This window comes from Prorops nasuta, unplaced genomic scaffold (genome assembly GCF_024137725.1).
Source record: "Prorops nasuta isolate Cenicafe-Biocafe unplaced genomic scaffold, Cenicafe_Pnas_1.2 PNAS00004, whole genome shotgun sequence".
Taxonomy (NCBI): Eukaryota; Metazoa; Arthropoda; class Insecta; order Hymenoptera; family Bethylidae; genus Prorops; species Prorops nasuta.
The window spans coordinates 2296592-2312948 of NW_027116801.1; the positions used below are offsets into that span (position 1 = coordinate 2296592).

The following is a 16357-nucleotide window of genomic DNA, read 5'->3' on the forward strand; positions in this document are numbered from 1 at the left end:
CTCACTCGCGAGCTTCTTTCTTCGTCAGGCTCCTTCTTACGCACGCTTCTAATTAGCGCCGCGACGAGCTTTAACATCTTTCGACAATTTTCCTCCCTCGGCTGGCCAATTTAACTTTAAACTACTGCCAGATGCCAATTATTATCCCGTAATTCTATATTATATTCGACCCGAGCAATATCGATCATTTATCGAAATATCCTCGTAAGACGGCTCGCCAGTAAATCTCTCATTGTGCAGGATTTTACGATCGGTCTTAATCGGAACTTTGTGATTGAATTACTATTGGGTCTAGGGATTATTGGAAAGCAATCATTCGGACGCGGAAGGAAATCGAGTTCCGAACTACAAAATCGCTGGACCGCTGTACGGCCACTTCTCTAACCTCCATTGTCCTGCACTATTTTTCGCTGAAATCGGTAATTTATGTGCTTGCGACTGTTATAGGGAGCGGTGCTTCCATGGATTTGTCATAAGAATGGTGGAAAGGTGAAACGGGGGAGGGGGGAAGCTTGGGAGAACTCGTCTCGATTGGCAGAAATGCGTTTGACGCGCAGTCGAATAGTTGTCTGTCGTTCGGATCGAGATACGAGCGTAGATCGTGATTTCAGTGGAAATGGCATTTCATGTTCGGACGGAGAGAAATTTGGATATCGACTAAAACGCGTGTCAGCTTGTTAGAAACGACCAAACTGTCGAGTCTCGTTTCTCTCGCACTCGCGAATTGAAAAGAGAGAGAGAGAGAGAGGAAATATTAATACCTCGCGCGCATAAGGGGAAAAAATGCAGGATGAACTTACGAGTTCGTTGGTTCTCGTCGAGTCGGAGGCTGCCAATGGTGAGAAACGGTTCGGGATGGAATTTGTCTCTGGATACACGTGCCATTACACTCATAGCATCGATGATGAAGAGACGTTCCACTCGATCACTCCAACCGCGTCTACCACTCACTTGGAGCAACACTTGGCCAATGCTGTAATTGGCTGATTTGCGCTCGTATTAATTAGATTGTGACTGCCAACCTATCCAGACTATATAGTCAAAGAGATTCCGATCTGTCCGCCATCATCCCATGGCAAACGCTGGAACGATCGAGTACACGTTCCTTTTAATCCCAACAGCTTCTCTGTCGCAAAAGTCAATTTCAACTCTTACAAGTGCCAACGCGTGTGTGTGTGTGTGTGTGGGTCTGTATAAACTATGTATAGATGCGAGGGAGGGGGTGGAGGGAGGATTCCGTTGAAGAAACACTCGGAACTGGTTCGAGCGAACGAAACGTGCACGAGGACTCGCGGCTACTATTCAAAGGTGTAAGAGGGTTGGTGGGGGGTGGAAGCGAGATATTGCCGTCGTTGAATGGACTGGACTGTACACGGAGTCTGGCTGAATCGCCGGAAGTCATACGAGGCTGGATTCCAGATTCAAAAATGGTTCACGGTAACACACGAGTTTCGCGTGTAGGAATTTGATGAGGGGAGTGGTGATAGGGGATGTATTGTCCCGTTTGGATATCGTAGGAGGCTCTCGGGAGTGGCGTAGTTTTTCATCGAGGGTGGTAAATGCGAAATGCGCGGGACGATCGACCAAATTCGTCGTCCGTTAACTGGCGTACCGGCTTCCCTGCTGTCCGCGGAGATACTACGGCTTGCCACGGTTTCCAACCCCCGGTACTCCGACTCTCACCCCCACTCCCCTCTTCGACCCATCGAGACCACCCTACCAACCCCCGGACCACTGCTCTCTCGTTCTCCACCTTCGATACACGCGCGCGCACGCAATCTCACACACTTTCGTCCCTTCCCCCCCCCCCCCTACGAACCACCACCCCACTCCTCCCCGCTCTACGTTTCTTCTTTCATTTCTTCCTTCCTTCCTTCCTTCCTCCCGCCTATATCATTCTCTTAACATTCCGCCGCTATATACCTCTTCACTGGACTCTTCTTACATAGAAAACATTAATTAAATGACCCTATGAAGAAGATGATTCTGAAGCTGCAAATACTCATCTGGTATTCTCTTATGTACGAATTATCCTCGTGAAACGTTTTCATCAACTAAGTGTTATTTTTGTTAGTATATATATATATAGATTATTTGTTCGTATTTTAAATAAAACGAGCCGCTTTTGACATGAATTATGACAAATGCTGAGTTTTAGTGTGTCCTGTCGTAGGAAACGGGGTCGAGTGTCGTCGAGACGAAAACATTTGAATGTTGGTCGTGTATTGTATTAGTCTGATAATACTGCGAACGATGCGAGAGGAAAGTCGAGTTTTTTTAAAGAGCAAGTTAGTTTACTGGATCTTTTTAATTATAGGGGTATATTAGTTTTGTAATGGCTCGCGCGACCCAGGGGAGCGGTCGGGGACTCCGTCTCCTTTCCTTTCTCAACTTCAGCTCGTCGCCGCCAGATGGCCAACGAGCGGAGCAGTCTCGCTCCTAAGTTACTGCCCGCGTAACACTTAAAAGTGCCCAGCAGCACCAGTTCAGCTGCTGCTCGAACCAAGCCCAGCGTCTATCTTTGCTTACTTCAGTCTACCCCAAGTGATCTAGGCGCGAGCCAAGCCAAACCATTCCGCGAATCCGTTAGAAATCCTGGTTTGGATTTTTATATTTCTTTATGAAATTCAAAGTCCTATCACCATTTTCTATGACTCTTTGCATAAAGAGATCAGGAATCCATACCGCATAATATAAGCGAGTACTGCAATTTTCTTTTGGAGTTTTGCAATCCAAAAGTAAGAATTCATAAATATCATTATGCCAAACCTCTAAATATACTGGTATACTCAACAAGCATTTTATTTTGCCCTGCTTTGAAAACCAGATAATTTTATGGAAAATTTCAACTGCGGGTCTTATTCTGCCGAATTCATCTCCACGACTCCCATCACTTGAAATTTCTTTGGAACGAATTTTATGAAAATTTAATCCAATCTTAACATTAGATTAGCTGATAAGATCATATACTCTGCCATATCAAGTAGACCACGAATATTGTCTTAAGTCATAGTTAAAACATAAGAAATAAAATATTTTGTTTTATTTATTTTAGTTAAATTAAGCAATGAAATATTGAAAATTTTATGAAAAATTAAATACCTCGACATTTGAGGTCTGTCAATGTAGGCAGACGGAAGAAAGTGTTGGTATAGTGTGTGTAAAATCTCTTCTGACCTTAAACTATATATTTCGATTACTTTATCAATATATTCACCATGTATAGCAACGGCAATTCTCATTAACATAAATTGTGGTGTCTCGACTACTTCACCATTTATTTTAAGTAAACGCATTCTCTCTAATGTTTGAGTCCCAAATAAGTATACCAATAGCATCTAGTACCCACAATAGCCGAGTTTAGTCTTCTAACATTTCTTTGAATTATATTACGGTACGGACTCATTGATAACTGGCTTCGGACTGTTTGTATCTGGATCTTTCGCATTATATAAATCTAGCATGACCTCTAGATAAACAAAAATTTTTTCATAAGTCTTAAGCTTCGATATAAATAACTCTTTTTTAAGAGCTCTGTACATTACACTAAAGGTTTTGCATGCAGCCTATTATCTTGCTCAATTCGTAAGCCGCGATCTTTCCACCTAGCAAAGAGTATTGATAGTGCTTTCCAGTCATATTAGCTGCAACTTTTGCTGTGCAATTCCTACACATCCCGACTGTACCGAGTCGTACCGACCATATAATTAACAATGCTAATGACCAATGGTTTTATATCATTGACAACTTAAAGGGATTAATAGATTGTTGGTTTATACAAAACGACCACTGAGAAAAATATCAACAATAAAATTGCTCTATAGACAATAAATTATTGTTGTATAGGAACCAACCAAAATTATAGTATTTATATTGAAAATTTTATTGTACGGTATTAATGCAATATTATATTGTTAAAAAAATTTGCAATACGATTTGCTAACTTACATAGCAAACCAATATTGTAAACGTAATATTGTAACGGTTAATATAATATATTGTTAAAATTTCTTAAAAAAGTTATCCTTAATTACAAGTAAAATATTTTTTTAGCGCGCGCGCAATAAGTTAAATAGCTGAATATTTTACTACTCTGCCTGTCCTGCCATCATAATACAAAATATCACACATATTAGTTTTGAAAGTTAAAGGTATAAATGTATGGTTAGTGTAAGAGAATTGACCCTGTATGATTCTGATAAAAATTAAAAAGGAAAATAGGATAGAATGGAAGAAACTAAGATTTCAAGTGAAACCGGAGATGGGTGAACGAAAAGAATTTAGGGGACACAAGGTCCTAGTTTCCAGCAGTTCGAGAAAGAGAGACCTGGTACGGACTGTGACAGCTGACGGGCGTACATACTTATATACTGTGCGGGCACGAAATCTTATGATCGAGAACGCTTCGTAAGGCGGCCATCTGGCGGCGTTGTGTCAAAGTGGGGAGTGAGGAAAGGAGACAGATAGCATGCCAGAGCGAGGCGGCTCGAATCTCGAAGTTCGAACCGCTCGAACCAACACATCTCTAATCCCGAACACTGATAATACTGTGAACGATGAGAGAGGAAAGTCGAGTTCTTTCAAAGAGCGAATTAGTGTACTGGATCTTTTTAATTATGAGGGAATATTAGTTTTGTAATGGCTCGGCCCAAGGAACGCTGAATGCGGCAGTCATTCCGTTTTATTATTTCGAGTAGGTTCCATTAATAGTCGATAAAAGGATTTTCTTTTTATTTCGCTATTATAAAACAGAGTCCTGACAAAGAAATCTCAAAGTCGTTACCTGATGCAAACGAAACTTTGCCAATGCAGCAGCTTAAGGGAAAAAATTCGCTACACGCGCTCCAATCTTACTATGAAATAAACATCGTTATTTCTTCCTATTCTCCCTAAGCGTTCCTTATCAATTCAGAATAATGCAAAGTAAAATACTAACGAGGTCTATTTATACATATAAAAATCAGAAGAAAATCTCTCGTTTCAATTATCAATGATATTGCTGAAGACTCCCTTTTTCGGAGCCACGATATAAACAGACATATTGTGTGTGTGTGTGAGGAATAATTCTTTTATGTGTATATATACACTCTGCTTTACTCGTTAATATTAGAATAAAAACTTGGTGTTTTATACGTGAATACGCTGACAATTAATTTTTAGCTGCCGAGAATTGCGTAAGAAAAAGAAGCTTTCGTTTGAAGTAATCCTTTGAAAAAAAGCATGCTTATCACGCACGATGAGTCGCATTAATTTAACGAGCACTTTGCGTGTGCACAACACGCTACTCGTACTTTTTCTGATTTTCATCTAGCTCAAGCTCCACGAGCAAACAATTATATTTATGTATGATTTATCGTTGTCCCTAATAGGCGAAGAATTATACGGATAAATTTTCAGTTAAGTACAGCATTAGATCTATATCGATCGTCGTATGACTCGAAGAAATTATTCAATTATATTTTTAGAGGCTCTTATAAAAATCGGTTGGTCCAATACGATAAATCGGTAAAGAGCAAAGGATTAAAGGATAAAAAATATAAGTCATATTTTCAAGCATTAGATTGCAGTGTAATTTTTTGTACGATTTCCTGCAAAAGTAGAATTGAACTGCTTCCGATGGATATGGGGCCTTGATAAATATTTCCTGGATTTACGATAAGTTTTTATGTTTAACATGAATTTGACTAAAAATGAGAGGAGGGGAGGGGGGGAGGGAAGAGAGACTCTGCTGAGAGATTATTAAGAGAGGAGGAGCGTGATAAGTAAAACGATAGACTTGTTTGGAGGATTGGAGGGGGCTTATATATACATATGGTTGACCGTGGCATCCAGGAGAGAATAGGGTAGAAAAGAAGTATGCCTAGACAGGCAAGCTTAACACTGAAGGTTAGATCTTTTTGGTAGTTACAGCCAGGTCTAACAAAAGGAGGTACGTGACTTCTTGTGCCCGTACAGCAGTTGCATCTTTGGCCACACAGCATCGGCTGCTCAATGTGCCTCTATACTACTACCCCTCGCCCCTTCTTCCTCTATTCTGCTACCCTCCCCACACTCTATCTCCCTCCACACAAACGCCACCCATCTCTCTTACACCCCTACATTCTAACACAACCACTTTTCTTCTCTTAGCTAGCAGATATTTATGAACTCTCACCACAGCTCCGTCTTTCTTACCTCATCTCTCTATTTTGTCCATCCCTCCCATTCTCGACTCTCCTCTTTTGCCATCCTTCCCCAACCTCTGTGACACACACATATAAACACCACCGATCTCACACTCATACAAGTCTTGAGATAAGAACGAAGCAACGGAGCCAAGGTTTCTCGGTAAGTAGTCACGGTATTACACCCTTCGACCTCGACCGTCGTTATTAAGGGATACTGCCCCTGATATGAAAAATAGATTTTGGCTCCGAGCAAGATTTTATTCAATTTATTGCGTGAAAATTGTGTAATCAAAATATCTAGCATTCAAATTACAAATAATGGTACGAAAGTGGAATTATATGAATTTTTCACATTCCAAATTGAAGAATAAACATTTGAATTCTAATGATTTTGCTAAACTTTTTTTATTTGTATTGAAAAGTATTTGACTAGAATACAAAATCGAGGTCAATGTCACAAAAGACTGATAAATATTGTGTGTAGGTTTTAGAAAATTTTATTGTATAGAAATTAGTAGATTATGACATGCCTGGAAAAAATACGGCAAGTAAATAGTTATGTAGCAGAAATATAGTCTCCTAGTAAAAATTGATTATATAAACATTGGTATAGAATATAGTATGTATGATTATTATTATCGTTTGCTAAAAAGTCTATTGGACCGACATGATTTAAATATGCGTACAACGTATTTACTATACTGGTGAAGAAACTGGACATAATGTAATTAAGTGCAGCTTCTGAAGTTGCATCCTAGTGGCTAATAACTTAGTACGTACAATAATACTATAAGATGATTATAAACAGTTTATACAATTCATGACAAAATATGATCTCCTATTTTTTCCATACTCCAAGCTAAGATATTCTATTTGCTTATATCTGTATTATTTATTTAAAACGCTTTGATATTCGGAAAAAACTGGACAATATTTTAATGAAATTACAAAAACCATAAGTTTTCGTTAAATAAAAATTAGTTTAATCATTGCAGTTGTATCATTAACAAAAGTCTATTAAACAGATTAGAGTATTAAACAGATAACAACGAAAAATCCAAATGTTATTTGGCATATCAAAAAAAGTATACATTATAGCAAATAATTTTATTCTAATCTTGACAAATTCTTTTAACCCTTTTACTGCCAACTGGAAGAATACTTGCCATTTTTCTTTTCATTAGTTTTCGTGATATAACATTGAACAATTGAAAAAATCAACCTTTTTATTTTTTACACGCTAAATAATAATTCTTTATATCTCGGGAGATTTAACATTGAATAGATCAATTGTTATACTTCATAAAAAAGTGATTATTCACAAAGTGTAGTTAATCACATAATGAAAATTTAATCATTCATCTTCATATATTATAGATAATGTAGTTTTTCCCATATTTTTTTGCAGGACAGATTTTTTTAATAATAAAACAGAACAAGATCGGAGATTAGAGTCAATACAAAATCTTTGTCATATTTCATATTATTTTTAGTTGTTTTGCAGTATGTTTTACTCTATGCTACGCACTCTTCCACGTGTGATAATATAATGTTCCCTCAAGGCATTAGATTCAGCGAAAATATATTCTAACGTATTTAAAGTTGAATAAATATATTTTGATAGCTTGCTTCTTATTTGAATGAAGAGTAGAAATTCCAAATGTTACATGTGCCTTTTACTATTTTTCTTCGTGAAAGTGTAATAAGCCTGTGTTAAGCCAAACATTAATACTATATGTTAGGAATATAACAAGTAGCCTGTAAATAAGTTTAGCACTCAAAATTTAATATTTTCGAGGCTAGGCTATTGGCCATGGCATAGAATTTATTTAAGAGAAAATCACAGTTTTAAGGAAATTGGCATTTAAAACGTTTGGAATTACCACTTTCCGTTGTATAATTTCAATTGTAAGACAAACATGATTACCAATTTAAACTCCCCAGAGCATAGATGGGAGAAGGCGCGTAGGTCGTCGTAAAAATAAGATATATAAAATTTTTGCATAGAATTTTTTGGAAATTTCTTATTATTTGCATTCAGAGAGATCTTCTGCAAAATGTTGATAACTTTAATAGTTACGTGGATAATTAACGATTCTCGAAAAACCTAGGAATACCAAATTCTATCAGGAATTTCCAAGTGGAAGTCAACATGGAAATGAAAGGGTTACAAAAATTGAAAACTTACATATTTTTTAAATAGTAAATGCCTAATTTTTGATCACAGTTAATATGCCACCATGAGATACACAGGGCATTTTATTCATTGTTATCGTATAGTTTGAGACATGTGAAGTGGCGTTAACATCAATTCAAAAGCTGCACCTTTTAAATTGGCACCTCGAAGATTTGCTTCGTGTAAATCAGAGCCCGATAAATCACAATTCTAAAAAATAGTTTCAGGAAATTACAAAAACTTATCACAACTATTTAGTTTTACGTCTACTCAGTACGCAGAAACATAATAATAATATATACCTCTAAATCAGCACCAGCTAGTACAGCTGATCTAAGATCACAGTTTCTTAAAACTGCATTTTTTAACGTAGCTACTCTTAAATTTACTGCTGCCATATTGCTTCCTTCAAGATTGGCGCCTCTCAAATTGACGCCCTCCATATTTGCCGATAGACCATTAGGGTCTTCAAAATTGCAGGAATGTAGATTCGCAGCTGTAAGATTAGCGCATAGCATTTTTACACAGATAAGTTGAGCTCCTTGCAAATTTGCATGTGACAAATCAGCTCTCTCAAAACAGCATCCTGTTAAATTAGCACCCGCTAAACTACAACCGCGCATAATAGCATACTGTTCAAAGAGACAACAAATGTAATTAGATAAGATCCTGATATAGCTTGTGATGTTTTAATATTATTGATTATATTTTGTAAAAACAAATTTTGCAAATAGTCTTTACCTTAAAATTAATGTTTCTAAGATCCAATTTTGATAAGTCAGCACCTGTAAAGTTTACACCTTGAAATCTAAGATCAGCTTTAATAGGAGTAGTCATAATTGCTTGCAATACATCCTTTCTAGTCAATGGTAGCAAGCCTTCTTTCCTAGTAATCTTATCATTAGCCATACCAGTTAAAATATTTATTGCTCCTTCTATGCCATAAAAATGGGCTTCTGCTAATACACCTATATTATAGTATCACATTACAATTACTTGTCTTAACAGCATTATAATCTAGCTATTAAAACCTTATAAACAATATAATTATATCTCACAACACCACATACCATCAACATTAACATTTGTGTCCAATATCATTTCTCCATGTCTTAAATAATTTAATATTGGTTCAAAATATATAGGACTTCTATCGATAAGAAATGCACCATTATTATCTTGTTGACTAGGTTGCATTGTATATTCAGGATTATCAGTCTCTGTAAACATCCTGCCAAATCATGAAAAGAGATTAAATCAATCTTAAAGTTTACAAATTTAAAAAAAAATTAACAAATACAATTCCCCTAATAAGTACTCAATATTGCTACAGTTGGTGTACAAATATATTTATAAAATTAACTTTTCTTACCTTGCCAACATACTTAATGGCTCTGTCTTTGTTAACGTGTCCTTGGTAGTGGTAAAATATTTACCACCCACATTTAATGTAACCCAATTAGATTGCTTAGATGCATCAAAGCATTTGCAGAGTTTATCTTTAGATATAAAATCCTCTCCTTTTGATACATATAAGATATCATCATCTCTAAAAATTGGTGGTTTTAGAAGATCGATTATTTAATTAGGAATTTGAATTATTCTATATCAATACCTTATTAATTTAATATCATCTATTTCACCACCTTGAGGTGTAAAGAGCCTTTTAGCTATTATATCAAACTTTGAGCTAGCAGCTAACAATATATCTTGCAATGAATGCGTAACCATAACCACCTAAAAATATTTCAATTTTAAACTATAATAAAAGCACATTAATATTTAAACGATACAGTACCTTCCCGTTTACGTCTGTTCCATTTAGAAATAAGATTACTCTCTTCATTATTTACTATAGAATTTCAATTAATATATACTTTTCTATTCCTTTTGTTTTATACATAAGTCTTTGCAAAATTTATATTAGTACAATAAACTATTAAACAATATACACTGATAACTATTGAAACTTAGCTTCTTCATAATGTTAAACATTATCTTTTAATGATAAAAATGAAGAATCAACTACAATAAACATTATGATAACTATCATCCTGTTTAGTTTGCCTGAATGTATGAGGACTACTATCCTTTCAATTTTATAAATAAATTAATAGGAAATGTATAGTAACCTGAGACAGAGGCGACTTTTTTAACAGTTCTAAATAATGTAATTAAAAATATAATGTAAATTTCACTCAAGGCTATTAGATTTAATTGAAATCTCGCAAGGTAGCACGAAAAATATTCATTTTTTGAAAGTAAGGTTAGTCTAGGTTGAAGTGGGCTGGTAGCTGTCATATTGCCAATAAGGTTAGGTGTAACATTCTAAATTGAAATGGAAAACTGCATAAAAATTCGATAACCTTGAAAAATGATGTAATCTTGTCAGCACTTCTTTCTTTCTTTAAGCATATTAGCCTTTAATCGTCATTTATACAAAATTTCTTAATTTAGGATCTTTTGTTTGATATATTACAATAAATATATACAAGTTACAACTTTTTTTCTGTACAGTTCTTGAAGAGCATAACCTTAACCTTAAAATTTTCAGTGTTTTAATAATTTAAAGGTAGAAGGTAAAACTCAAACGTTTAAACAATATAAATATGGAAAACCTAACATAGTGTATATAGCACATATACACAGTAAATAATTATAAAAAATGTTATTCTACATATTATTCAGTTTACTTGTTCTTGCTTCTTGTATTAACATGGTATCTGCCCAGCGTGTACCCCATCTACTTAATATTTTATTCATTTTTTCACACCAATCTGATAAGAAGTTTTTAATCAAAATTTTAATTAACTTATATTGTAGTTCTTCAGCATGTTCTTGACAAGTAAAACCTGAAAAATTAAGAATGCTTTTCAACATCAAACTAAGTTTGCACCCAATGTGTTTTTTAAAGCAAACTGAATAAATTTTTTTTTGCATTGTTTTATTGGCCATGAGTTCTAAATCTTCGAAATATCTTGCTTTTTTAAGGGTTTCACAACAGTTATTGCAAGTTGCAAATATTTTGAACTCTTTTAATGCTTGTAGAACTGCAACATTTTTATTACTCAAAATATGCTCAACTTCTTCCGTAATTTGTAATTCCTTCACCAACAAAGTTTGAAAAGATAACTGGTAGTGATAACATGTCATATATTCTCTTTGTTTATTCTGACTCTTAATTTTACTTAGAAATTTATTTAAAGGTTGCTGGTCGAGTTTCTTTGGCAGAAATTGATAAATCTTCTTTTGTCTTAGAATTTTCCACAAATTTTTAAAACCTCTGATTGTTTGAATCCATTGTGATATTACCGGAACTTGTTCTTCCTTCTTTGAAATTTTACAGATAAATCTTATGCTGTTTAATTTTTCTTCTGCCTCAGTCCAAAACTTTAAATGATTGCTATGCCGAGTAACAGCTGCGCGAAGAGGAGTATTTGATTTTGATGTAAATCCGCTTACAGAATCAAATAAGTCATTAAAAAGCGCTAAAAATTTAGCCGTAATTATTGCTTCGGCTTTCGGCATATATAGTTTACCGGTTTTCGTATTTATATGTCCTATATATAAAACCAGTTTAACGTTAGTAGAGAATTCCGGTGGGAATTCTATGATTAGATTACACATGAGTGCAAAATAATATCTTACCCATATTAATCAAGAAAACAATAAAAGCAGCTACAGTACCGCTAAAAACTTGACTAGCATATTTGAGCTTAGCTCTATTTATCCGCTTTTTCTTTACATGACAGTCGGTTAATTTATGCATTATTGGCCTTAAGACACAAACAAGATTTCTGTCAATATAATATGCTAGTTCAATAATATTCCAAGATCCTACATGGCGTTCTGTATTAACACCAACAGGCCAATTTAGTCTGACGTCTTTGTGTAGTAAATTATTTCTAATTTCTATTAACAGATGAGCTGGATTGTACAATGGAATTATATTTTGACCATTTATTTGAAAACAACCTTTGCCTAAACAAATTAACGAATTATTAATTTTGGTGACTAATGTAATCTTTATATCTGACATACTTCTTAACATTGAAAACATTATTACACAGTACTCACAACTATTTTGGCCTTCTTCTAGACATTGCACTCTAGCATCTTGTAATAAGCTTTCAATGCATTTGACATTGATCCGAGACGGATTACAAACTGTACACAACACTGTAAATCCTGCAATTTGTACAGTCTTTATTATTTCTGTAATGCATCTAATTAAGCGAAGAGGCCTTGTTTTTGATTGACAGAGATAATAGCCAAGCGGTATCTCCCAATCCTTTGAAATTCCTCTTAACATAAATGTTAAGCTATGATCCGCGAATTTGGAAGTTCTTAAATTTCCTAAATTTTCAAATCCAATGATAGTATCAGTTTCCATGTCATATTGGATGTGAGGCAACAGGCTCATTCTATTCCATGATAATGAGCATAGTGTTTCATTCTTTGTCATTTGTTTACACTGCTCTTTTAAATACTTTACCACCAGTTTATCTAGCCCTGCTGAAACAAGTGTCTATCCCAAAAAATATGTAAATGTGAATTAGTTACTTCTAAAAACAATTTGCTTTAACTATTATTAAAGTGGGTGTAGTTTTGTGAACATTGTTTCAATTAAGCATCTCAGTCTGTACACATTGTAAAACATTTTAATTAAGATTGAGCCATCCTAATGCTGTCTTCACAGGTGAGCTGAGTCACCCAACTACAACAGTGTTCGCAAATCCATTCCAAGGATTATATTCAACTAAAATTTAATACCTTCTTTCTCACTTTTAAATTAGCATATTGCTGATTGGAAAATTGATCTTCTGAGATCTTTAAAAAATCATATTCCACAGCAGTAAAATTTTCCTTATTTTTAAACTTATTTTCATACGCAACTATTCTTTTTTCCAAGTAATAGTTATCTCTTCTTAACTTTGCAGCTTCTGCAAGCAAAATTTCAGTATTCTTCCATTTATGCTCATACGAAGCTATTTTCTTCTCTAACTTGTTGTTTTGAATCTTTAACATTGTAATCTTTTGATTCAATTTTTCAGTGTAAATTGATGACATTGTAGGAGCAGTTTCATTGTTTAGTGAAGGTTTCTCTATTAGCAATTGATTCAATTGTTCATCTAAAACAATATTAAAATGTAATATAAACAACAAAAAATAATTATAGTAATAGAATTCAATAACATGACAAAATATTTTGATTCTTACCAAATACCAAATTATTCAGGGAGATATTTAAAGGAATATCCTTATTATTCTCTTCCAATTTTATAGTACCAAGTAAATTTATTTTATTACCTTCAGCTTTTTCTACTGTATTAAACTTATTTTCTTCAGATATACTAACTTCATTGATTATTATTTTATTTTCACCTATGGGTAGATTTAATGTAGGAATTGTGCCTTCCCTTAATCTCCGGGAAGCATAATCAGGTAGTACACATTCTTCCAGAAAATGTTTATGACAGACTCTATATCGTTTAAGCTGGTCTATAGTTAAACCATATAGTTTTGGATTTTTTATTGCCTTTACCCATTTTTCAGCAATTGACTTTTTTGGAATAAAATGACCAGGCACCCTAGAGCCACTATTACATCCAGGTACACAGCAAAAATATAATGCTCTAGGCATATTAAATTTCTTTATGTCTATAAAATTTCATATATAAGAATTATTGATCAGCTTTTGTTGCTCGCACATTCTACATTTTATGAATAATGTATAAAATAAAAAAAGGTCTAATATTTCCATGATATATATTATAAGATTTTAATTTTTCAAAATCACATTAAATTAAATATTTATGTATTTTTACATATATAATCTGTATTTCAATTTATAGGTTATGATTCCATATAACCATATTCTTCACCTCAGAAATGATAAATGAAAAAGCCTTCTTCTAACCACTTTTTCATACATATAAAAGAAACCGAAAACGATTTAACAAATTTCATTATTTTTATACAATCACTACATAAATAACTAGAATTTTAACAAAATATTACGTGAAGTACTTTCTAAGTTCGGGCCGTTGTAACCAAGCAATTCAGGCAAGCCTCATGTACAACATGGCGGACAAAAATCTGAACGCGGAAATTTGGGTTGGCAGCAGTGATCGTAAACTCCGTGACGTCGTTTTTTGTAGAATCAGATTTTTGCCAAATGGTTAGTACACGAGACTTTTGACAAGTCCATTTGTTTACATTATTATCTTTTTAACAATGCTAAATGCAAAGCCTGTGTCGCCTGTGTTAACAAATGGTGAATATATTTAACAATTATAACTACGATTTGTAGCTGACAGAATGTAATGAAATGTTATTATAATAAATGAAATCATCAGACATATCATCTTCACCAAATAAAATATTAAAAATTATTGACAGATCCATTGTAAATATACTATTGGTTATTAAATATCAACTGAAATTTAATTTTAATTAACAACAGTTGCATATAAAGATAAATTGATAGGAAAATATTTACAAGTATTTAAATGTAAGGAAAATTAAGAAAGTCAGAATATGTAAAGACTTAAAATGTAATAGATTGCTCAGGCCTCAGGCAATTCCTCCATAATTGATCCAAGTAGTTTGATCTGGTTTGATCATTCTGATTTCTGATTAATTCTGATAGACCAATCTCAATCCGATTGCATTCTACGGAAAGCTATAATCCGATTGAAATCTAGGGAATTTATATTTTTTTCCCTAAGTCAGTTGCACTTCTGCAGTGTTTAATCAGGATTGAAAATCCGATTCATTTACGGAAACATCCCAGAGTTGCCAGAAATGAGCTTTTTTGCTTGCAACAGAAACAGTTAAACAGGGTGGGCAAACACACAAAGCCGTAAGCCCATATGAGTGTGAACTGTGAACTTCACACTCATAGGGGCTTACGGCTTTGGCCGTGTTCCGTTATTGACTGTGAGTACTAGTGATTTATAGTTTGCGTGACATAAACTATAGATTTTCAGTACTCACAGTCAATAACGGAACACGGCCTTTGTGTGTTTGCCCTCCCTATTCAACTGTTTCTGTTGCAAAAAAGCTCATTTCTGGCAACTCTGATTTATACTGCGAATTTATATAATGCTTCGTCAGGTAATTATTCTTTATGTAATTAAAAAATATAAACAATTTCTACAAATTATGAAGTCATAAAAAGTATAAATCATAAGAGTTTCACAGATCAAAAGAAAAAGGAAAATGAACAGCAGTTATCAATTGATACAATAAAGTTAAATGTTATATCAATCACAATAATTAACACTTTTTAATTGTTATTTTGTTGTACTTTTTAGGTTATTTTTTCAATCTACAAGCCAATTTCACATGTTAAAAATGTTCGTTTTTGTTCTGTTAATATGACTGATTTACAAAGGATGGAAAGAAGTAAGCAATTCAGTTTTGTCAGTTAAGCTAAATTACATTTTACTTATCGCTCTTTTCCATTTTTGTACCTATTATGTTAATTATATTTTTCAGCTTTAAATGAAGTAACGTTGGTTGGTAGAGTAGGAAAGGACCCTCAAATGAGGGGAACAAATGACCATCCTGTTGTTCTTTTCTCTCTTGCTACACACATAAATTACAAATATACAAATGGTAATATATTAATATTATTTTGCTTATAATATTAAAACTTTTTATGATATGATGTTATCTTTTTTAATAGGAGAAGTTATGCAAAAAACAGATTGGCATAGAATTTGTGTATTCAAGCCTACTTTAAGAGAAACTGCATATACGTATATTAAATCAGGTGCACGGCTATTAATTAAAGGAACGATTAGTTACAGCGAATTTAAAGATGATGGAGGTAATGTTAAGAATACCACAAATATAGTAGCAAATGACATTGTATTTATTAATGCTAAAGGGCCAACAGCGAATGAATAAATCTAGGTGTTTATCATTGGTAATGTAAAATAATTTTTGATACCTCTTTAAAAAGCTTTGTATATTTTATGAATAACAGATGTAAGGAAAATAAAAC

The 16357-nt window shown here is 33.9% G+C and overlaps 4 protein-coding genes across 5 annotated transcripts in view; 1 reads left to right on the forward strand and 3 right to left on the reverse strand.

The window, feature by feature from the left end:
* Nucleotides 1–1613, reverse strand: part of Octbeta2R (Octopamine beta2 receptor) — a 132844-nt gene extending 131231 nt beyond the window's left edge. The window contains exon 1 of the mRNA XM_066725046.1: nucleotides 801–1613. The gene's annotated coding sequence lies outside the window, so the exon portion shown is untranslated. The remainder of the gene's footprint in view (nucleotides 1–800) is intronic.
* Nucleotides 1614–6654: 5041 nt separating this feature from the next.
* LOC136772891 (BTB/POZ domain-containing protein KCTD9) lies at nucleotides 6655–10280 on the reverse strand. Of its 2 annotated transcripts, XM_066726130.1 has the most exons (9): nucleotides 10142–10280; nucleotides 9959–10080; nucleotides 9716–9892; nucleotides 9414–9574; nucleotides 9085–9311; nucleotides 8646–8975; nucleotides 8356–8553; nucleotides 8095–8274; nucleotides 6655–7754 (listed from the first exon to the last, which is right to left on the reverse strand). In XM_066726130.1, the coding sequence occupies exons 1-7, from the start codon at nucleotides 10187–10189 to the stop codon at nucleotides 8437–8439; spliced, it is 1182 nt and encodes a 393-aa protein (XP_066582227.1). In that variant the 5' UTR covers nucleotides 10190–10280; the 3' UTR covers nucleotides 6655–7754; nucleotides 8095–8274; nucleotides 8356–8436. The 2 variants fall into 2 exon arrangements, with proteins under 2 accessions (XP_066582227.1, XP_066582226.1); XM_066726129.1 differs by having other exon boundaries at nucleotides 6655–8274.
* A 478-nt stretch (nucleotides 10281–10758) lies between these two features.
* On the reverse strand, nucleotides 10759–14511 carry LOC136772890 (uncharacterized). Its single transcript, XM_066726128.1, has 6 exons — nucleotides 14229–14511; nucleotides 13564–14004; nucleotides 13117–13475; nucleotides 12421–12871; nucleotides 11992–12324; nucleotides 10759–11903 (listed from the first exon to the last, which is right to left on the reverse strand). Exons 2-6 carry the CDS (start codon nucleotides 13985–13987, stop codon nucleotides 11017–11019), a joined length of 2454 nt encoding a protein of 817 aa, XP_066582225.1. The 5' UTR covers nucleotides 13988–14004; nucleotides 14229–14511; the 3' UTR covers nucleotides 10759–11016.
* An 830-nt stretch (nucleotides 14512–15341) lies between these two features.
* mtSSB (mitochondrial single stranded DNA-binding protein) lies at nucleotides 15342–16276 on the forward strand. Its single transcript, XM_066726062.1, has 4 exons — nucleotides 15342–15462; nucleotides 15663–15753; nucleotides 15847–15966; nucleotides 16037–16276. Exons 1-4 carry the CDS (start codon nucleotides 15451–15453, stop codon nucleotides 16258–16260), a joined length of 447 nt encoding a protein of 148 aa, XP_066582159.1. The 5' UTR covers nucleotides 15342–15450; the 3' UTR covers nucleotides 16261–16276.
* Nucleotides 16277–16357: the final 81 nt, after the last annotated feature.

Coding starts and splice junctions, on each gene's coding strand:
- LOC136772891 (XM_066726130.1), bottom strand. CDS start 10,189: ATGAAGAGAGTAATCTTATTTCTAAATGGAACAGACGTAAACGGGAAG. Junction 10,081..10,141: donor GAACAGACGTAAACGGGAAG/GTACTGTATCGT, acceptor AAATATTTTTAG/GTGGTTATGGTTACGCATTC. Junction 8,976..9,084: donor TTAGAAACATTAATTTTAAG/GTAAAGACTATT, acceptor CTCTTTGAACAG/TATGCTATTATGCGCGGTTG.
- LOC136772890 (XM_066726128.1), bottom strand. CDS start 13,987: ATGCCTAGAGCATTATATTTTTGCTGTGTACCTGGATGTAATAGTGGC. Junction 12,872..13,116: donor ATTTAAAAGTGAGAAAGAAG/GTATTAAATTTT, acceptor TTTTTGGGATAG/ACACTTGTTTCAGCAGGGCT. Junction 12,325..12,420: donor AGAAGAAGGCCAAAATAGTT/GTGAGTACTGTG, acceptor TAATTTGTTTAG/GCAAAGGTTGTTTTCAAATA.
- mtSSB (XM_066726062.1), top strand. Junction 15,754..15,846: donor TTTACAAAGGATGGAAAGAA/GTAAGCAATTCA, acceptor TATATTTTTCAG/CTTTAAATGAAGTAACGTTG. Junction 15,967..16,036: donor AAATTACAAATATACAAATG/GTAATATATTAA, acceptor CTTTTTTAATAG/GAGAAGTTATGCAAAAAACA.